The sequence below is a fragment of the Pseudophryne corroboree genome, chromosome 1 (assembly GCF_028390025.1).
Source record: "Pseudophryne corroboree isolate aPseCor3 chromosome 1, aPseCor3.hap2, whole genome shotgun sequence".
NCBI classification, from domain to species: domain Eukaryota; kingdom Metazoa; phylum Chordata; class Amphibia; order Anura; family Myobatrachidae; genus Pseudophryne; species Pseudophryne corroboree.
In genome coordinates, this window is record NC_086444.1 from 173,728,407 (window position 1) to 173,751,542 (window position 23,136).

Consider the following 23,136-nt stretch of genomic DNA (forward strand, 5'->3'; position numbering starts at 1 on the left):
CCTGGAGCTGAGGGCCATATACAACGCCCTTCGTCAAGCGGAGACTTTGCTTCGCGACCTACCGGTTCTGATTCAGTCAGACAACATCACCGCAGTGGCTCATGTAAACCGCCTAGGCGGCACAAGGAGCAGAGTGGCAATGGCGGAAGCCACCAGGATTCTTCGGTGGGCGGAAAATCATGTAAGCGCACTGTCAGCAGTGTTCATTCCGGGAGTGGACAACTGGGAAGCAGATTTCCTCAGCAGACGCAATCTACATCCAGGAGAGTGGGGACTTCATCAGGAAGTCTTCGCACAGATTGCAAGTCAGTGGGGACTGCCCCAGATAGACATGATGGCGTCCCGCCTCAACAAAAAACGACAGAGGTATTGCGCCAGGTCAAGAGACCCTCAGGCGGTGGCAGTGGATGCCCTCGTGACACTGTGGGTGTTCCAGTCGGTCTATGTGTTTCCTCCTCTTCCTCTCATCCCCAAGGTGTTGAGAATAATAAGAAAAAGAGGAGTACAGACAATTCTCATTGTTCCAGATTGGCCACGAAGGGCCTGGTATCCGGATCTGCAGGAAATGCTCACGGAAGATCCGTGGCCTCTTCCTCTAAGACGGGACCTGTTACAACAGGGGCCCTGTCTGTTCCGAGACTTACCGCGGCTGCGTTTGACGGCATGGTGGTTGAGCGCCGGATCCTAGCGGAAAAGGGCATTCCGGATGAGGTCATTCCTACTCTGATAAAGGCTAGGAAGGACGTGACAGCTAAACATTATCACGTATATGGCGAAAGTATGTTTCTTGGTTTGAGGCCAGGAATGCTCCTACGGAAGAATTCCATCTGGGCCGTTTCCTTCACTTCCTACAGACTGGAGTGAATTTGGGCCTAAAATTAGGCTCCATTAAGGTTCATACTTCGGCTCTATCCATTTTCTTTCAGAAGGAATTGGCTTCTCTCCCAGAAGTACAGACTTTTGTGAAGGGAGTGCTGCATATTCAGCCTCCTTTTGTTCCTCCGGTGGCACCTTGGGACCTGAACGTGGTGTTGAGTTTTCTTAAGTCACACTGGTTTGAACCACTTAAAACGGTGGAGTTAAAATATCTCACTTGGAAAGTGGTCATGTTGTTGGCCTTGGCTTCGGCTACGCGAGTGTCGGAGTTGGCGGCTTTGTCTCATAAAAGCCCCTATTTAGTTTTCCATATGGATAGAGCGGAATTGCGGACCCGTCCTCAATTCTTTCCAAAGGTGGTTTCGTCTTTTCATATGAACCAACCTATTGTGGTGCCTGTGGCTACGCGAGACTTGGAGGATTCCGAGTCCCTTGATGTGGTCAGGGCTTTGAAAATTTACGTGGCCAGAACGGCTAGGGTCCTGAAAACAGAAGCACTGTTTGTGTCCTGTATGCAGCCGACAAGGTTGGCGCTCCTGGTTCCAAGCAGACTATTGCTCGCTGGATCTGTAACACGATTCAGCAGGCTCATTCTACGGCTGGATTGCCGTTACCAAAATCAATAAAGGCCCATTCCACCAGGAAAGTGGGCTCTTCTTGGGCGGCTGCCCGAGGGGTCTCTGCATTACAGCTGTGCCGAGCTGCTACTTGGTCGGGTTCAAACACTTTTGCAAAATTCTACAAGTTTGATACCCTGGTTGAGGAGGACCTCATGTTTGCTCAATCGGTGCTGCAGAGTCATGCGCACTCTCCCGCCCGTTTGGGAGCTTTGGTATAATCCCTATGGTCCTTACGGAGTACCTAGCATCCTCTAGCACGTAAGAGAAAATAAGATTTTAAATCTACTGGTAAATCTTTTTCTCCTAGTCCGTAGAGGATGCTGGGCGCCTGTCCCAAGTGCGGACTACTTCTGCGATACTTGTATATAGTTTTTGCTTACATAAGGGTTGTTACAGTTTTCCTCAGTCTCGGACTGATGCTGTGTTGTTTCATACTGTTAACTGGTTCGTATATCCCAAGTTATACGGTGTGGATGGTGTGGGCTGGTATGAATCTTGCCCTTCGATTAACTAAAATCCTTTCCTCGTACTGTCCGTCTCCTCTGGGCACAGTTTCTCTAACTGAGGTCTGGAGGAGGGGCATAGAGGGAGGAGCCAGTGCACACCCATACCTAAAGTTCTTTCTTAGTGCCCATGTCTCCTGCGGAGCCCGTCTATCCCCATGGTCCTTACGGAGTCCCCAGCATCCTCTACGGACTAGGAGAAAAAGATTTACCGGTAAGTTTAAAATCTTATTTTTCCTTTTGACCTAACACCTAAAACCCCTTTTTCAGGAGTTGCTCTTATAACACATGCCAATGGTTTTATGGTAGGAATATAATAATTTAACCCAAGCTAGAAAGTTGTGGCCTATCCCAAACTGTGCCAAGACCTCCCAGAGGTGGATCCATTTCACAGAATCAAAAGCATGGCTGGCATCCAAGGATACCACTACCGCATTGTTAACCCCCTCGCCAGTCAACTAACACCTTAAATTAAGAGAAGTGCATATGCCTGGCATGAAACTGGTTTGGTCTGGATGCACCAATTCAGTTACCACATTATTAAGTTGGAGTGCCTGCAGCTTCGCCAGAATCTTGATATCAGTGGACAGCAAGGAGATAGGACGGTACGCATCAGGAGAGAGAGGAACCTTACCCGGCTTTGGGATTAGTACCACAAAGGCTTCCGCCATAGAAGGGGGAAGAGATCCAAGCTCTAACAAAGAATTAAAAATCTGTAAAAGTTTGGGGGCATAGAAATCTGTATGTGTCTTGTACAATTCAATAGGTAGACCATCCACACGTGAGGCTTTATTATTAGGAAAGGGTTTAATGGCGACTAGCCCACAAACAAGTTTAATTTGTACTTGTGTCTGCTTCTTGGATAGCACCCTCTACATCCTATGGTATCTAATGTTCCCCAGATGGATTAAGAGAAATGGATTATATGACGAGTACTAAAAATTCTATTATTGTGGTAAAATATAAATATATATATATATATATATATATATATATATATATATTTATATTAGTTCTCTTTTTTTTTTTTTTTTTTTAGTTACTGGAGCAAGTTTTGTTGTTTTCAATGGTGCCCTAAAGACTTCATCTGGATTCCATGCCAAGTCCAGCATAGTAGAAGGTATGTGTAATTGTTAGTTATGTTCAAAGCTATAGTGTGCAGTTAATAGCCTCAGTAGTGTACTAAGGCTTGATATTTCATATCATCTGAAATTGTTTTGTGTTTTTTTATTTTGGTGAATGTTCTTGTGGCTTATGAGAGAGTGTGTGTATATATAATTAAGGTTTTTGTTGATTTTTCTGTCTTCTAAATTCTTTAAATTATTGGTGGACAACACAATTTTATAGTCTTTTTTTTTCATAGATTTATATTTGACTTTATGTATTTATCAGATGGGATGATGGTACAGATAACTCAGGAGATCATGGAAGCCTTACGGCAAGCTCTGAGGGACAAGAAGGACTTTAGGATAGCATGTGGAAAGATAGATTCAGGAGACTCGTCTGAAGAAGTGACAATTTGTTGGGTAGAACCAGAAGACAAGCAAAATAAAGGGTAAAATAAGATTTAAAAAATGTGTTATATTCACTTTTTTCTTTTGTTGCACATGATACTTTAACATGCATTTGTTACACCTGTGTACAGTGCACCATTTATTGCACTCTCATCCAAGCTGGGGGACACTGGTAACAATGGGGTGTAGATTGTGCTATATGGAGCTGGCACATTGATCTAAATGTGTTTACTTAGCATTCCCCATTACAACCCATTAGCCCCTCAGGTGCCAACAGGATTCAGTTTGGTGTTATGTACCTATGGAATAGCTACCGTTTTTTATTTTTCTGGCATGGAGGAATGCTCTTAGCAATCTCTGGATTCCTGGTAAGGGACTAGTTACCTCCAGATGACTGCTGATGGGACCCTCTGCAGAAACCTGGACTGTGCTCTGGTACCCACTGCTCTAACTATAGCACAGCCCCATCTCTCACTGTGATTAATATATTGCTGGAGGGAAGGGCATGACAACAACACACAGTTGGTGGTAGGCTTTTACATGGTGTCTCTCATCCCCGCTGTTAGTGATATCGCTGTCCTTGCAGCTCGGCACTGAATGGACATTTGTTGCTGTTAGGTTTACAAGGGGAGGATCATTCCTCCCTAGTCAGTTATTTTCATCTCCTGTGATTTTTATGCTCTTCTGTCGATATTTATGCACTGCATTCTCCTCGATTTCTTGCTGGGAACCCTGTTTCTGTCAGCTGGAGAATTATTCCATATTTCTAAACTCTGTAATTTTGTGCTTATTTATTTATTTTTCTCCAGTAAGTCTGAAAACTGTTCCACTCTGATATCCAAGAAGAACATGGCCTTTATGGCCTCTGCTGGAGACAGTGTGTGAGGCCACGCTGCTAGCACTCCTGTAAACCACTCCCCCAAATTTGACTCCTCTCTCTGGTGAAGTTCAGGGGTATTTGGATCTAGATGATCCTGAGGCAACAGTATATGTGTCTCCTAGTAGACTAGGTGTTGAGGATATGATTTTACTAATCTTTCATACTTTGGTTTTTGAGTTGATCAAAGGGGGTGATACAGTGCTGCAGGGTAGAAAGGGTTGGGATCAGTAATTTGGGAAGGTGGTATTCTGGACGATGTGCTTGAATGGAGAGGTGTGTGTGTGCATGCATCCTGAAAGTGGGAAAAAGAATTAAGACGAGGTGGTGTTTGGAGAAAGCAGTTTGTGTAACCAAGAGTAGATACAGTGTTTTACCTGGGCTCCCACAGCACTCTCTCTAGATGACTGGTCACAGTGCCAGTGCAGTCCCACCCATGGGGGAGAGGGAAAAGGACGTTCTCGGATTTTCGCTGTCTACTCACAGATAATCCGTGTCCATTCCGCTACGTCCATACCTTCTGGAAAAGGGGTTTCTTTACCCCAATTTACCACAGCTGTGTTTCACAGGGTGGCTATTGAAACCGCTCTCTTAAAACGAGAGGGCATTCCACAGTCAGTTATACCAACCATGTTACATGCTGGAAAGCCAGTTAAAACAGCTCATTATGACAGGTTTGGGCGAATTTATGTTGGTTGGGGTGAAGCTCCATTATTCCGTCTGGTGCTATGTTTACACACGGGGTTAGATGGAGGACTAGGTTTAGCAACACTAAAGGTGCAGGTTTCTATTTTGTCTGTTTTCCTTTCAGCACCGCTTGGCTCTTTTGCCAACAGTGCATACATTTCTGCAAGGTGTCCTTACAGTTTAACATCCGTTTATACTACCTACATCTCCATGCGACTTCAAACGACTTGGATTTTTTGTAGTCCCCACTTTTTGAACTCTTACACCAAGGGGCAGTTATGTTCTCAATTACACCCCAGGTTTCTTCTAGCCTTAATTCTGGAAGGGTGTGTTCTAAATTAGGGGCGTGGTCATGTAAACCTCCGATATCTGGTGTTTAAAGATTACAAAGCAGAACTTTGGAAGAAATCCGTTCTTCTACCAGAGGTAGTATCCTCTTTTCACATAAATTTATCAATCGTTCCTATTTCTCGGAAGATTCAGGAACTCCAGCTACTGTGACTGTGGTTCGTGCGCTTAGCATTTATGTAGCCGGTCATCAACAGTACATAAAACAAATACATGGTTTGATCTCTATAATGCACTAAACGTAGGTTGCCCAGCTTTCAGTCGGACATTGGCAGGATAAATTAGGCTGACCATTCGTCAAGCTTATTTTCATACTAGTTTACAACCTCCTGCATTTATTTCAGCACATTTTAAGCGTTCTGTGGGAACGTCATGGACAGCAGGTAGTAAACATGGTTGTCAGTGCACAAGTTTGTGCTTTTTTACAGGTTTAATACTTTTGCGGAATCAGCATCTAGCTTTGCCGTCTACTGTTACAGGTGCCAACCAGCTCTCCCGCCCAAGGGAGAAACTTTGGTACGTCCCAAGAGTACTCCAGTGACCCCTAGTGGATGAAAAAGAAAATAAGATTTTGGTATTTACCGGGTAAATCCTTTTCTTTGAATCCATAGGAATCACCGGACGCCCGCACAGAGCAGTTTCACCTTGTGGTAGGTTCAGTATATCTTATGGTAACACATTCTCACCGACTTGTTGAAAGCTTACGGTGATGGTTATCTGTTGTCGTGTCAACTTTACAGTTGTCCGTTGTGTTATGTGTCAACTTTACAGGTGTCCGTTGTGTTATGTGTCAACTTAATAGGTGTCCGTTGTGTTATGTGTCAACTTCACTAGGAGCCACTGGCACTTTAAGAGTTTGAGTGTGGACTGGCTCTTCCCTCTATGCCCCTCCTACCAGACTCGGTTTAGAAAATGTGGCCGGAGGAGCCGGTCACAGCTAGGGGAGCTCCTAGTTTTATTATTTTTCTAAGAGTATTCTAGGCAACAGCCTCCCTGCTTCGTAGGACTTGGGGGTGGGGGGGGGGGGGGGAGTAGTGTCTGTCCTGAGGGGTTTTGAGCCACTATCTCCACTGACAGGACACTGAGCTCCTGAGAGTGATGATCGTTAACCGCCCCAGGTGACCGCTCACTCCCGCAACATGCGCCACCTCCTGACAGAGCCAGAAGATTCCGGTGGCGAGTGAGTCACCGGCCCGCCTTGCAAGCGGGGAGCCAGTGTGAAGATGGCGTCAACAGGGTAGGAGCGCAGTACTAACTGCGCTCCGGAGGCTCAGCAGTACACAGTGCGGCACTATGAGCCAGCGCCTATACCAGTGATTTTCAACCGGTGTGACGCCAGCGGTTGTCAAGTGTGCCGCCGCCGCCAGAGATCCCTGCTGCCAGTCCCCGTCTGCTGCCGTCTTCACTATACAATGACCGCGTAAGAGCTGCCTGCGCTGCCCGATAGTGATACTGATTTACAGCATCACTATCGGGCAGCACAGGCAGCTCTTCTGCGGTCACTGTATAGTGAAGACGGCAGCTCTCCTGCGGGCCCGCCCGTGACCCCTACGACATGGCGTGACTCATAGGTCACGTACACATCACCATCCCGCCTAGGCAGCGACTAGTTTCCCTTCGTGGCCCGTGCTGCTGTGTTCTGCTCCTCAATGCTCCTGCCGCTAAGGGGGAAAACAAAAAAGGTTTGGGCCAGTGCTTTATGATGTGTGCAGTGCCATTACTATGTGTGTGGTGGCATTACTATGGGGGTCAGTTTCTCTGGTGGCTTTACTGTGGGTGTCAGTGTGTTTGGTGGCATTACTATGGGGGTCAGTGTCTCTGGTGGCATTACTGTGGGTGTCAGTGTGTTTGGTGGCATTACTATGGGGGTCAGTGTCTCTGGTGGCATTACTGTGGGTGTCAGTGTGTTTGGTGGCATTACTATGGGGGTCAGTGTATTTGGTGGCATTACTGTGGGTGTCAGTGTGTTTGGTGGCATTACTATGGGGGTCAGTGTCTCTGGTGGCATTACTGTGGGTGTCAGTGTGTTTCGTGGCATTACTATGGGGGTCAGTGTATTTGGTGGCATTACTATGGGGGTCAGTATATTTGGTGGCATTACTATGGGGGTCAGTATATTTGGTGGCATTACTATGGGGGTCAGTATATTTGGTGGCATTACTATGGGGGTCAGTGTGTCTGGTGGTATTACTGTGGGGGTCTGTGTGTGTGGTGGTATTACTATGGGGGGGGCAATGTGTGCAATTACTATGGGGGACAGTGTGATGGCATTACTATGAGGGTCAATGTGTGGAATTACTGTGGCAGACAGTGTGTTCAAGTACTGTGCATTATTTTAATAACTGTTGGGGACAATGTGTGTGTGTTTTTAGCCTTGGGGACAAATATGTTTGTTTTATTTCCCTGTGTGTGTTTTATTTTTCCGTGGGGTACCGATGGTGTGCCTTGGCAATTTTTAAATCTTTTTGGTGTGCCGCGAACTGAAAAAGGTTGAAAATCACTGGCCTATACCCTACATTGGTCACCAAGGCTGTCGGGGACCTCTGTAACGCTGCCAGCACCATACCTCAGGCTAGTATAAAGAAGTGGAAAGCGGGAAGCAGCGCCATGTTCAGGGGGCGGAGCTTCTCCTCAGAGCGGACCCAGCAGCGTTAAGCGCCATTTTCCTGCCTGCAGTTCCTGTACAGAGACGCTGACATGGACAGCTGTCCCTCCACGCGACTCCAGCTATCCTGTGTGGTACCAAGGGGTTGAAGAAGGGTGTTGGGCGAGGCTGTGAATTTACTGTGTAGTATTTTAAGGTACACAGTCAATGCCAGGTAGTTTTATTATAGCTACCTGGGGAAGCGCTGTGTGTGTGCTGGCTCCAAACTCTGTGTTTCTCTGTGACATACTTGGGGGGGAAATTGTGTCTGACATTTTCCTGTGTGGGGGGGGGGGGGTTTGTTTTCTCACACAGCCATTTCTAGGGACTCTGTGTCTTATGCTGCTGAGGACATTTCTTCTCCAGAGGAATCCATTTCTTGTACACATGAATGTAATGTCTTGTCTCAGATTCCTATTAATGAGTGGTTAACCTCTATTAAGGGTATGATCTCTCAGATATCTACTAGGGTAGCTCATACTGAGACTGAAACTCAGGTTTTGAAGAAGTATATGGCAGTTTGGTCAGGTTCTGTTCCTATGCCTTCAAAATCCCCTAGCACAGTGGTTCTCAAACTCGGTCCTCAGGACCCCACACGGTTCACGTTTTCTAGGTCACCCAGCAGCTGCACTGTGTATCACCAACTGTCACATTTAAAAAATCTACAGGTGGCCTGGAAAACATGAACCGTGTGGGGTCCTGAGGACCGAGTTTGAGAACCTGTGCCCTAGCATATGCCCACGAAAACGTGCACTTGCCTAGATTATGCAAGCCGACACGGATACCGACTCTGACACCGCAGACGTGATGGGGATGTGCTGAGGGGGACGGCATCTCTTGCAAAGGGAGTGCAGCTCATGATTGAAGCCATTAGAGATGTGTTAAACATTACTGACAACACCTGAGCAGGTTGAGGAGGCTTACTTCATAGATAATAAGCCTTGCTAACCTTCCCTGCATCTAAGGAATTAAACGCTGTATTTGAAAAATCCTGGGAAAACCTGGAGAAAAAATTCCAGATCCCAAAAAGGGTTCTGTTTGCGTTTCCTTTCCCTGAGGAGGATAGAAAAAAAATGGGAAAACCCACCGATAGTTGACGCATCTGTGTCCAGACTGTCAAAAAAGGTGGTGTTACCTGTCCCTTGATCTACCGAGTTAAAAGAACCGGCTGATCGTAAGATTGACACTAAGCTCAAATCCATATACACTGCTTCAGGGGTGGCGTTGAGGCCCACTATTGCCTGTGCATGGATTTCTAAAGCTATAGTAAAGTGGTCAGGCACGTTACTAGGGGATTTGGATACAATGGATAGACGTGACATTGAATTATTTTTATTTAACATACAGGATTCTGCGGGGTTCATGGTGGAATCCATGAAGGACCTGGGTACGATGACTGCATGGATATCTTCCATGTCTGTCTCCGCTCGCAGAGGTCTTCGGCTACGCCAATGGTCTGTAGACGCGGAATCCAGGAGAAGTGTGGAAAACCTGCCTACACAGGTCAGGCTCTATTTGGGGAAGCATTGGATGTGTGGATTTCCACGGCAACCGCGGGTAAGTCACCTTTTCTTCCCTCAGCAGCACCTTCTACGAAGAAACCATTTTCTTCATCTGCACCGCAGTCCTTTCGTACCGCTAAGAGAAAAAAGTCAAAGCCTCCTACCACCTTCTTTAGAGGTGGTCGTGCAAAATCCAAAAAGCCTGCACCCGCAGGCTCCCAGGACCAGAAACCTGCTTCTGGTTCCTCAAAATCTTCAGCATGACGGTGGACCTTGAAGCCTGGAAGACGGGCTGGTGGGTGCAAGGCTCAGATGTTTCAGCCACGTCTGGGTGTCGTCTGGCTTGGATCCCTGGGTACAGGATATTGTGTCCCAGGGGTACAGACTGGAGTTTTAAGAACTTCTGCTTCACCAATTCTTCAAATCAGGATTGCCAGCTTTCCTGGAAGGCAGGGCTATCCTACAGGAAGCCATCCAAAAATTGGAAAAGTCACAGGTCATTGTCATAGTTGGGTGGTAGTCATGTGACCGCTGGTCGGCTGACCGACAGTCACATGACCTCCTCCGTGAGCCCGATGGCTCACTATCCCGATGGTCGGCATGCCGACCAACAGGGACTATTTCCACTCGTGGGTGTCCACGACACCCATAGAGTGGGAATAGAACCCGTGGCGACCGCAGGTCGCCACCGAGCCCGCAGCGTGGCGAGCGCAGCGAGCCCGCAAGGGGCTTGCTGCACTCGCCCTTCCCCGCCGGGATCCCGGCGTCGGTATGCTGCCGGGATCCCGGCGTCTGTAAGGTGACCGGCGGTCAGGAGACCGCCGGTCACCCGTACTACACCCGTCATAGTTCCGCCTCATATGCAAACCACGGGTTATTATTCAAACCTTTTCTTGGTACCGAAACCGGATGGTTCGGTCAGACCGATTTTGAACTTGAAATCGTTAAACCCTTATCTGAGGGAGTTCAGATTCAAAATGGAGTCTCTGAGAGCGGTGGTCTCAGGTCTGGAGGAGGGAGAGTTTCTGGTGTCCCTGGATATCAAGGATGCGTACCTCCACATTCCGATTATCAATTTCAGGCATTGCCATTCGGCTTCTCCACGTCACCGAGGGTGTTCACCAAGGTGATGGCAGAGATGATGGTTCTTCTCCGCGGACAGGGGGTGAACATAATTCCATATCTGGACGATCTGCTGATAAAGGCTTTAACCAGGGAAAAGTTGTTGCAGTCTATTGCTCTCACGACTCGTCTGCTCAGGGACCACGGTTGGATACTGAACCTTCCAAAGTCACATTTGGAGCCGACAAGGAGATTGTCTTTCCTGGGGATGATCCTCGACACGGACGTGTAGAGGGTGTTTCTACCGGTGGAGAAAGCGTTGGTGATTCAAACAATGATCCGGGATGTTCTGAAGCCAGCCCAGGTTTCTGTTCATTAGCCTTCTGGGGAAGATGGTTGCCTCCTATGAGGCTCTACAGTACGGAAGATTTCATGCTTGATACTTCCAACTGGATCTCCTGGACAGGTGGTTGGGGTCTCATCTGCATATGCACCTGAGGATTCGTCTGTCACCAAAAGCAAGGATTTCACTCCTCTGGTGGCTGCAAATGTTTCACCTTCTGGAGGGCCGCAGGTTCGGAATTCAGGACTGGATCCTTCTAACCACGGATGCAAGCCTCCGGGGATGGGGCGCAGTCACTAAAAGGGAAACCTTCCAAGAAAGGTGGTCAAGTCTGGAATCCGGTCTTCCCTTTAACATTCTGGAACTAAGAGCCATGTAAAACGGTCTTCTCCAAGCGGCACATCTTCTGTGAGATCGAGCCATTCAAGTGCTGTCCGACAATGTAACGACGGTGGCCTACATAAACCGACAGGGCGGAACGAAGAGCAGAGCTGCAATGTCAGAGGTAACAAGTATCATCCTCTGGGCAGAAAGACAGGCGTTGGCGCGGTCAGCAATTTTCATTCCGGGAGTGGACAACTGGGAAGCGGACTTCCTCAGCAGACACTATCTCCATCCAGAAGAGTGGGGTCTCCATCCAGAGGTGTTCACGGAGGTGACAAATCTTTGAGGGGTTTCTCAAATAGACATGATGGCCTCCCGCCTCAACAAGAAGCTTCGGAGGTATTGTTCCAGGTCGAGAGACCCACAAGCAGTGGCGGTGGACGCTCTGGTGTCTCCGTGGGTGTTCCAGTCGTTGTACGTGTTTCCTCCACTTCCACTCATCCCAAGGATTCTAAAGCTCATAAGGAGAACAAGAGTTCAGGCAATCCTCATTGCTCCGGCCTGGCCAAGAAGGGCTTGGTACGCGAATCTTCTGGGTCTACTGCTGGAAGATCTGAGGCCTCTTCCTCTTCGGGAGGACCTGTTACAACAGGGGCCTTTCGCTTATCAAGACTTACTGCGGCTACGTTTGATGGCATGGAGGTTGAACGCCAGATATTAGCTCGGAAGGGCATTCCGAACAGAGTAATTCCTACCCTGATACAGGCTAGGAAAGGAGTAACGTCTAAACATTACCATCGCATTTGAAAAAGTATGTATCTTGGTGAGAATCCAAGAAGTTTCCCACGGTGAAGTTTCAACTGCGACAGTTTCTCCGCTTCCTGCAAGCAGGTGTGGATATGGGCCTGAGATTTGGATCCGTAAAGGTCCAGATTTCGGCATTATCCATTTTCTTCCAGAAACAATTGGCTGCCCTCCCTGAGGTTCAGACTTTTTTGAAAAGGGTTCTGCACATCCAGCCTCCTTTTGTGCCGCCTACGGCACCCTGGGATCTTAACGTGGTGTTGCAGTTCCTCCAATCGGATTGGTTTGAGCCTCTACAGGAGGTTGAGGTCAAGTTTCTCACGTGGAAGGCTGTCACTTTGTTGGCCTTAGCTTCTGCTAGATGTGTGTCGGAGTTGGGGGGCTTTGTCTTGCAAAAGTCCCTACTTGGTTTTCCATGAAGATAGGGCTGAGCTCCGGACACGTCCGCAGTTCCTTCCAAAGGTTGTGTCGGCTTTTCATATCAACCAACCTATTGTGGTTCCAGTTGCTACTGACTCCTCAATTCCGTCAAAGTCCTTGGATGTTGTTAGGGCTCTGAAAATCTATGTGAAGAGGACTGCTCGTCACAGAAAATCGGACTCTGTTTGTCCTGTATGATCCCAAGAAAATTGGGTGTCCTGCTTCTAAGCAGATGTTCTCTCGCTGGATCAGGTTCACTATTCAGCATGCGTATTCTACGGCAGGTTTGCCGTGTCCAAGATCTGTTAAGGCCCACTCTACTCGTTGGTTCTTCCTTGGCGGCTGCCCGGGGTGTCTTGGCTTTACATCTTTGTCGAGCGGCTACTTGGTCTGGGTCGAACACGTTTGCTAAGTTCTACAGGTTCGATACTTTGACTAAAGTTTAGGTCCTCAGAGGCCAATCAGTCCTGCAGAAGCCTCCACACACTCCCTCCCGTTCTGGTAGCTTAGGTACATCCCCATGGTACTAATATGTGGGTGGGTGTGGGGTGCGGTGGCCCCTGTGTCGGTATGGCTGGGCTGCTTCAGGTCGGCACACCCTAACACTTTATTAACACTTATTATTTTTCCTATCACTTTGTATATATTATTTTAATCACACCACTTACATAGCACTTCTGTGCTTCTTATTAACCCCTATTAATTCTCACCTGTGTGCTGACCTGGGGTGGCCGACCTGTGCCGACATCGTGGGGTCCTGCACCCCAGGCCCATACCTAGTATTAGGGACCCCCAGTGACGGAGAAGCCTTGTCGATCGGCCTGGGGGCTTAACCCTATATCTGCAGATATACGCAACTAAGATCTCCGTATTATCTGACTATTATTATGTAGTAATATTATTCACTCGGTGTGCATTAGGGAACACAGTTTTTTCCCTACACAGAATTACCCCTCCCCTTTTAGCACCTGAGTGACATTACAATCTGATTGAGCAGCTTTCCACTTTGTGTATTGTATATAGAGAGGCATAAATGGGTCAGCATTAGGAGGGATTGCTGACTCCAGAAATGCCATAGGGGAAGCCAGGGGTATCCCCAGGTAAGCTGGCTCTCAGATGCTGTAGGTGCCATTACCATGTGGCCTTACACTGGGAATTTAACCCAGATATATTTGTAATTATTTAAGGGGTGGGTGTGGGGTGCGGTGGCCCCTGTGTCGGTATGGCTGGGCTGCTTCAGGTCGGCACACCCTAACACTTTATTAACACTTATTATTTTTCCTATCACTTTGTATATATTATTTTAATCACACCACTTACATAGCACTTCTGTGCTTCTTATTAACCCCTATTAATTCTCACCTGTGTGCTGACCTGGGGTGGCCGACCTGTGCCGACATCGTGGGGTCCTGCACCCCAGGCCCATACCTAGTATTAGGGACCCCCAGTGACGGAGAAGCCTTGTCGATCGGCCTGGGGGCTTAACCCTATATCTGCAGATATACGCAACTAAGATCTCCGTATTATCTGACTATTATTATGTAGTAATATTATTCACTCGGTGTGCATTAGGGAACACAGTTTTTTCCCTACACAGAATTACCCCTCCCCTTTTAGCACCTGAGTGACATTACAATCTGATTGAGCAGCTTTCCACTTTGTGTACTAATATGGACCCCAGCATCCCCTAGGACGTAAGAGAAAATAGGATTTTAATTACCTACCGGTAAATCCTTTTCTCGTAGTCCGTAGAGGATGCTGGGCGCCCGCCCAGCGCTTCATTATCCTGCAGTGGTTACTTGGTCAGTACTGCTTTGTTCTTAGTACTGCATTATTACTTGGTTAAGTAATGTTATTCAGCGGTTGCTGAGTTTTCAAGCTTGTCAGCCTGCTTTGCCTTGTTTGTGTGAGCTGGTGTGAAACTCGTCACTATCTGTGTTAAATCCTTCTCTCGAAGTTGTCCGTCTCCTCAGGCACAGTTTCACAGACTGAGTCTGGTAGGAGGGGCATAGAGGGAGGAGCCAGCCCACACTATTAAACTCTCAAAGTGCCAGTGGCTCCTAGTGGACCAGTCTATACCCCAAGGTACTAATATGGACCCCAGCATCCTCTACGGACTACGAGAAAAGCATTTACCGGTAGGTAATTAAAATCCTATTATCGCTTCTAAATTGTCCCGCAATGAGAGAGAGATGCAATACTTAAGACAGGCTGTGGTTGAGATTATGAACAGAAACTCAGTCCCCAAACAAGCGTCTCAGTCCCTTGTCATTTGTCCACAAAAACGTACTCTGACCCATATCCTGCAGTCTGACTGACGCTGAGGGGTCAACATGGAGGAGGGGAAGGTGGATTCAGAAGGGGGGGACGCTGCTCTGTCACAGGGAATACAGGCTCTTATAGAAGCTATCAGAGATGTGCTACAAATCCTGATAAGATGACAGAGGAGTGTGAGGAATCTTATTTTAATGTAAAAAAAAAAAAATCCTCAGCTACTTTTCCTGTGTCAAAGGAATTGAATACCCTGTTCGAAGAACCGTGGGTTAGTCCTGATAGGAAGTTTCCAATCCCTAAAAGGTTACTCTCATTTCCTTTTCCTCCTGAGGACAGGAAAAAATGGAAAAGTCCACCGATAGTGGATGCATCTGTGTCCAGGTTGTCACGGAAGATTGTGTTACCCGTATCTGGTGCAGCCTCCCTGAAAGACACAGCTGACCGTAAGATTGAGACTACACTCAAATCCTTGTACACAGCTGCTGGGTTGGCTCAGAGACCCACTATAGCATGTGCGTGGATTACTAAAGCCATTGCTAAATGGTCGGGTAACCTTATTGAAGGGTTGGTTTCCTTATCTAGGGGGGAGATTGTGTTACTCCTGCATCATATACAGGACTGCGAATTTTATGGTGGAAGCCATAAAAGAGGTAGGTTTGCTTAATGCACGCACCACTGCTATGGCAGTATCAGCACGCAGGGGCTTATGGTTATGCCAGTGGACCGCGGACTCCTCCTACCTTTTACAGGGGAGGCCTTATTGGGAGATGAACTGGACAAATGGATCTCCAAAGTAAGTCCACATATCTTCCCTCTGCAGCTCCCCCAACATGGAAGACCTACTTCGGACCTACTCTACAGTCCTTTCGGACTGCCAAGTTTAAGGGCAAAATTAGAGGATCTTCTACTGCCAACAGAGGCACTAGAGGTAAACCACGCAAACCAGCAACTGCCGGTTCTCAGGATCAGAGCTCCAGTTCCGCTTCCTCAAAGCCTTCTGCATCACGGTGGACCACATGGCCGGGAAGACTTGCAAGTGGGAGCCTGATACAAAAAGAAAAAGAGGGTGTTCCGCACTGGTAAATGATAACAGACAAGACCTTATTGAAAGGTAAAAATGTCCGTGACCGACATTGGAAATATAACACTGATGTGTGAATATACCGTCGGTGGTGCTCCCAGAGTCAGTAAATTTACATTGGAAAATAAAAAGGAAAAAAGAGACTCTGTGCTGGGGCACTCTTTATGAAAAAATGAGACAATAAAATGTAACCTTTATTTAGGATCAAATAAAATATATTGTGACAATCAAGATACGGTATTCTAAAAAAATTTTTTTAGAAATATAAATACCAAGGTAATATGAGATTAATAAACAGTACATACTGCCAAGGTGAAAAATTATTGTATGTAATCGCAGGAGTAGCTTAACATATGTCCACTAACAGCGAGTGGGTAGCTAAAGTCTCCTATGATAATATCCCGTAGGTTAATCTAAGCACCAATAGATTCAAAGTTGTTGCCTAATGTGTTGATCCACCTTCTGTGTAGATGTCTGACAGTGGTGTCACCATAGGCATTTTAATGCAGCGGATTAGACAGGAGTGTATAATCTGCTGAGTTCATAAGAAATTAGTAATGACCAACAGATAGTACATTAAACCATAAAGAGGTGGTGTTGCGGACACAGAAAGTTTATGAGAAGATGTTGATGTTGGCCTATAAAACTTATAAGGATGGGACTATTGGTTCTATTGAAAGAAGAAAAGAAAGGGAATGTTCCTTCTGCTTTCCAGCCAAGTTTACTGCACCTGGTGTTCCTTGGCAGTCTCCCAAACAAGTACTGACCAGGCCTTCCAGAGCTTTGCTTCCAAGATCAGACGAGATTAGGCGTCTCCTGTGGAGTATGGCCGTAAACGGCTGGATGAGTGAGTACTTATTCCTAATAAACAGAAATGTGCTTCTGCTGTCCAGAACTGAGGCTTCCGCAGATTAGTCACCACCACCGTGGTGAGAAGGACTGGATGAGAGAGCACATTAGCACAGATGTGCAGGAGTGTTAGGAAAGAAAATGATAGCAATAAATGCCAATATGGCATGAATTGGGTATATAAGAGAAAAGGAACAGGGAAAGATAATTGCTTATAAATCTATACACAGTGGCCAAATACATCTGATTCGAATCAATCTATTATATTTAATTATTGACCAGATTTATAATCAGAGAAAGTTCCATATGGTTAAAAAAGAGAAAAATATATTGCTGTTTCAGGCTGAATCACATCTGATGATCTGATAATTGCTTATAAATCTATGCACAGCAGCCAATTACGGCTGATTGGAATCAATCTATTATAACAAGATTTATAATCAGAAAAACAGGTCCATGTGGTAAAAAAAGGGAAATATATATTGTTGTATCAGGCTGAATCACATCTGTAGATTTGCCATAAAAGCAGATAATCTGTTTAGTCATATTGTAGGCATAATTAACATCATGAGCATTGAAAGGCAGTCTCTTAGAGAAAAAAAAGAGACAAATGTGTCAAAACAGCCTATTATGTGTCAGATATTTTGATTTATTTTTTGCTGTTAAAGCTAAACAGGGTGTGTCAGTTTGTCTTAAGAGAAGGTCAGCTGTTCAATCACAGTATAGGCACAATTTGCAGCATGAACATTGAAAAGCAATCTCTTAGAAAAAAGAGACACATATATGTCAAAACAATCACATTATAGGCATAGTTTGCAGCACGAACCTTGAAAGGCAATCTCTTAGAGAAAAGAGACATATATGCCAAAACAATGTATTAAAGGTTTAAAGCATGGGTCTTCAACCTGTGGCCCTCCAGCTGCTGTGGAACTACACATCCCAGCATGCCCTGCATCAGTTTTAGCATGCCTTAATAGCAAAACTGTAGCATGGCATGCTGGGATGTGTAGTTCCACAGCAGCTGGAGGGCCACAGGTTGAAGACCCATGGTTTAAAGTGAGTGGTGCATAAAAAGTTATCAAAAGTAAGCAATTGATACTAATGTAGATTTGTCCAAATGGGCGCTTACATGACCGGGATATCGCCAGAGAGATATGGGCTGCGTGCCGCCCTATATCTCCACTAACCAAACGGACCGTTTCACCTATTGCAGGCTTGTTCACTGGTGGGAGCCTGACTAAGAAATTTCAGTCACATCTAGGCAACATCATGCCAGGATTCCTGGGTCATAGATCTTATTTGCCAGTGCTACAGACTGGAGTTTCAGGAGCTCCCACCTCACATATTCTTCAAATCAGACTTACCAGCTTCAAAAGAGACAAATATAACCTTACAGGATGCAATTCAAAAACTAGTACAGACTAAGGTAAGTGTTACAGTTCCACCTCATCTGCAAAATAAGGGGTACTATTCCAACTTGTTCGTAGTACCGAAACCGGACGGTTCGGTGAGACCGATTTTGCATATAAAATCATTGAACCCGTACTTAGTGTTCAAATCCAAGATGGACTCTCTGAGAGAGGTGATTTCCGGTCTGGTGGAGGAGGAATACCTAGTGTCTCTAGATATCAAGGATGCGTACCTTCACATTCCGATCTGGTCGCTTCACCAGGCTTATCTACGCTTTGCACTACAGGATTGTCACTACCAGTTCCAGGCCCTGCCATTTGGTCTCTCCATGGCACCGAGATGATGTTTCTCCTTTGCAAGCAGGGAGTGAACATAATTTCGTGCCTGTACGATCTTCTGATAAAGGCACCGTCCAGGGAAAGGTTGTTGAGCAACATTGGTCTCACAACCAGACTACTCCTGGATAACGGGTGGATTCTAAATCTCCCGAAATCTCATTTAGAGCGAACTCAGAGTCTCCCATTTCTGGGAATGTTACTGGACACAAAGTCGCAGAAAGTTTTTCTTCCATTGGAAAAGACATTGGTAATCCAGTCGATGGTTCGGGGTGTCCTGAAGCCAACCCGGATATCGGTGCATCTATGCATTCGCCTTCTGGGGAAAATGGTGGCCTCTTACAAGGTGCTTCAGTATGGAAGGTTTCATGCAAGGCCCTTCCAGCTGGATCTGTTGGACAAATGGTCCAGATCGCATCTTCACATGCACCAGAGGATCCGTCTGTGGTGGCTACAGATGTCTCACCTAATCGAGGGCCGAAGTTTCAGGATTTAGAATTGGGTTCTGCTAACCAGACGCAAGCCTAAGAGGTTGGGGAGCGGTCACCCAGAGAGTGCAGTTTCAAGGAAGATGGTCAAGTCAGAATGTCGTCCTTCCAATCAACATTTTGGAACTCAGGGATATATACATCGCCCTCCTGCAGGCCTCATATCGGACCATTCAGGTTCAGTCGGACAATGTGACGGCCATGATGTACTTTAAACCAACAGGGAGCAACGAAAAGCAGAGCAGCAATGTCAGAGGTATCAAGAATTCTCCTCTGGGCAGAAAAACACGCTGTGGCGTTGTCAGCGGTCTTCATTCCAGGAGAAGACAACTGAGAAGCAGACTTCCTCAGCAGACACGACCTACATCCGGGAGATTGGGGTCTTCACCCGGAGGTGTTCAGGTGCTTGACACGTCGATGGAGTTGTCCACAAATCGACATGATGGCTTCTCGTCTCAACAAGAAGCTCAAGCGGTATTGTTCCAGGTCGAGAGACCCATAGGCAGTGGCAGTGTACGCTCTGAGAACTCCATTGGTCTATCACAGGGGTGGGGAACCTTTTTTCTACAGAGGGCCATTTGGATATTTATAAAATCCTTCGGGGGCCATACAAGTCTGTCCCCGCGCGCGCCAAAAAATGGGTGTGGCCAGTTAAAATGGGATGTGATACACATATGCCCCCAATAGTGCAGTGCCAGATCCACAATTACCCCCACAGTGCCAGGTATACAAATGCCCCCATAGTGCCAGGTATACAAATGCCCCCATAGTGCCAGGTATACAAATGCCCCCACAGTGCCAGGTATACAAATGCCCCTCACAGTGCCAGATATACAGATGCCTCCACAGTGCCAGGTATACAGATGCCTCCACAGTGCCAGGTATACAGATGTCAACACAGTGCCAGGTATACAGATGTCAACACAGTGCCAGGTATACAGATGTCCACACAGTGCCAGGTATACAGATGTCCACACAGTGCCAGGTATACAGATGCCCCCACAGTGCCAGGTATACAGATGCCCCCACAGTGCCAGGTATACAGATGCCCCTCACAGTGCCAGGTATACAAATGCCCCCACAGTGCCAGGTATACAGATGCCCCCACAGTGCCAGGTATACAGATGCCCCCACAGTGCCAGGTATACAAATGCCCCTCACAGTGCCAGGTATACAGATGCCCCCCCACAGTGCCAGGTATACAGATGCCCTCCCCCCCCCCCCCCCCGTCCCGCTTGCCGCTCCTTTCTGCGGGGACACGGAGGAGAGCGCGGCTATGTTGGGCGGCTACGTGTAAGACTTGAAACCAGCCGCCGGTTCGAGAGCCAATCAGAGCTTGCGGACCGGAAGCCACGGCTCCTGATTGGCTGCCGGTCCGCGAGCTCTGATTGGCTCACGAACCGGCGGCTGGTTTCAAGTCCTACACGCCGCCGCCCGACAATAGCCACGCTCTCCTCCGAGTGCTGACAGCTGAGACACGCTGCCGCCGGACTGTGCGGTGGCGTGTCTCACGGAGAGGAGCGGGTGGGCCGGACCAAACGGCTTCGCGGGCCTTATACGGCCCGCGGGCCGGAGGTTCCCCACCCCTGGTCTATCAGATGGTGTACGTGTTCCCTCCACTTCCACTGATCCCAAGAATTCTCAAAAGAATAAAAAGGGAAAACTTCAAGCAATTCTCATTGCTCCGGACTGGCCAAGAAGGGCCTGGTACGCGGACCTTCTGGGGATGCTCCTGGAATATCCGTAGCCTCTACCTCTTCTCAAAGATCTCCTGCAACAGGGGCCGTTCGTCTATCAAGACTTTTAACACGGCTACGTTTGACGGCATGGAAGTTGAACGGCTGATTCTAGCTAGGAGAGGGATTCCTGACAAGGTCACCCCAACTATGATCCAAGCCAGGAAGGGGGTAATGTCTAAACATTCCCACCGTATTTGGAAGAAATACGTCACTTGGTGTGAGAGTAGAAAATATTTTGCGGTGGAATTTCATCTGGGACGTTTCCTACTTTTTCTGCAGTGAGGTGTGGATGTGGGCCTACGTCTGGGCTCTGTAAGTCCAGATTTCGGCCTTGTCCATTTTCTTTCAGAAACAATTGCCATCTCTTCCTGTGGCCCAGACGTTCTTGAAAGGTGTTCTGCACATCCAGCCTCCCTTTGTGCCTCCCACGGCACCTTGGGATCTCAATTTGGTGCTGCAGTTCCTCCAATCGGACTGGTTTGAACCGTTACAGGAGGTAGACGTAAAATATCTTACGTGGAAAACCGTCACACTGTTGGCCTTGGCTTCTGCAAGACGTGTGTCGGAGCTGGGGGCGTTGTCTTACAAGAGCCCCTATTTAATCTTCCATAAGGATAGAGCTGAACTCAGGACTAGTCAGCAATTTCTTTCTAAGGTGATGTCAGCGTTTCACATAAACCAACCAATTGTGGTTCCGGTTGTGACCGACACCGCTGTTACTTCAAAGTCTTTGGATGTTGTGCTTTGAAGGTGTATGTGAAGAGAACAGCTCATCACAGGAAATCGGACTCGCTGTTTGTTCTTTACGATCCCAATAAAATAAGATTGGGTGTCCTGCTTCAAAGCAGTCAATTGCACGTTGGATCAGGCTCACTATCCAGCATGCTTATTCCACGGCACGATTGCCGATTCCTAAATCTTTACAGGCCCACTCGACTAGGTCGGTGAGTTCTTCTTGGGCGGCTGCCCCGCTGTGTCACTGTTTTACAGCTCTGCCGAGCAGCTACTTGGTCGGGTTCGAACACATTTGCAAAGTTCTACAGGTTCGATAACCTTGGCCTCAGAGGACCTTCAGTTTGGTCTATCAGTTCTGCAGGACCCTCAGCACACTCCCACCCGGTTTGGGAGCTTTGGTACTTCCCTATGGTACTAAATGGATCCCCAGTATCCCTTAGGACGTAAGAGAAATTAGGACGGTAAATCCTTTTCTCGTAGTCCGTAGGGGATACAGGGCGATTAAGTATTTTTGTTTGGTTCAGCTGTTGCTGTTCCAAGTTTGGTTAGCATGGCTTTCCTCTTGTTCGTGTGTGCTGGTTCGGAATCTCACCACTATCCTTTTATATCCTTCTCTCAAAGTATGTCCATCTCCTCGGGCACAGTTTCCTAGACTGAGTATGGTAGGAGGGGCATAGAGGGAGGAGCCAGCCCACACTATCAAATTCTTAAAGTGCCCATGGCTCCTAGTGGACCCCTCTATAGCCATGGTACTGAATGGATCCCCAGTATCCTCTACGGACTACGAGAAAAGGATTTACCGGTAGATAATTAAACTCCAATTTTTTTCAAAAGCCACCCATTCAGCACTCCATTTTGTGATGTTCAATCACCTAACTTGAAAATGTTATTTTTGCTGGCCATGTCTCCAGCCAGATATATCTTGATTGCCAGCCCTCTTGTAGATCCCGTTTTTTATTTTTGACTAGGATTGTTCTGCATACTGTCTTTTCAACCAAAGATCGTGTCCAGGTATAGGACATTGTAATTCCTGCATTGTTCCAAGATTTGGCCACAGGCCATGGAGGTGACTAATCCCCCATTGGTGTGGTTCAGGCCTTCACTATCTATGTGGATAGATTGGCAGTGTAGCAGAACACTTGTCTACTAATGATGTATGATGAGCACGAAAGAGGAGGGCCTGCAACAAAACAGGTAATGGCCGGATTGATCATGGATACTATTGGTCAGGCATACATATGGGAACTGATGCCTTTTCCTTAGTATATTGTTGCTCATTCTACCAGATGGGTTAGTGCCTCTTGGGAGGCACGATATGGTGCAGCAGTAGAGCAGTTGTGCAGGGCAGTTACCTGACCCTCTGTTCTTAATTTCATCAAATTGTACTACTTCACTTTTTTTAAGATTAGAAAAGCCAGTTTTGGGCAAACATTATGGGTGCAGATTTGCCTGTCCGTACTTTCCCCTTGAGGCAGCTTTGGAATGTCCCCATGGTTGTCTGTGTTTGAATTTGTTTCTGGCAGACACTGAGCAGCCCGCCCCCAGATTTTGTTCACTTTGTTTCTGTTCGGTCTCTGATTTGAGTGTATGCTTCCGTTTTTAGGGTTTCATTGTAATAGGCTCTCCGGGTGTAGTATGGTATGCCGGTGGCCAGCATACCGGCGCTGGAATCCCGATCGCCGGCATACCGACAGCTGGGCA

General features: G+C 47.2%; 1 protein-coding gene and 1 pseudogene across 3 annotated transcripts in view; one reads left to right on the forward strand and one right to left on the reverse strand.

The window, feature by feature from the left end:
* ZFYVE16 (zinc finger FYVE-type containing 16) overlaps positions 1-23,136 on the forward strand; it is a 200,088-nt gene that overhangs the window by 130,681 nt on the left and 46,271 nt on the right. For all 3 annotated transcript variants that reach the window (XM_063963906.1, XM_063963908.1, XM_063963907.1), the window contains 2 exons: positions 3,039-3,119; positions 3,392-3,554. In XM_063963906.1, coding sequence (XP_063819976.1) covers positions 3,039-3,119; positions 3,392-3,554 — 244 coding nt within the window. The remainder of the gene's footprint in view (positions 1-3,038; positions 3,120-3,391; positions 3,555-23,136) is intronic.
* Positions 16,598-16,716, reverse strand: LOC134947354 (5S ribosomal RNA; annotated as a pseudogene).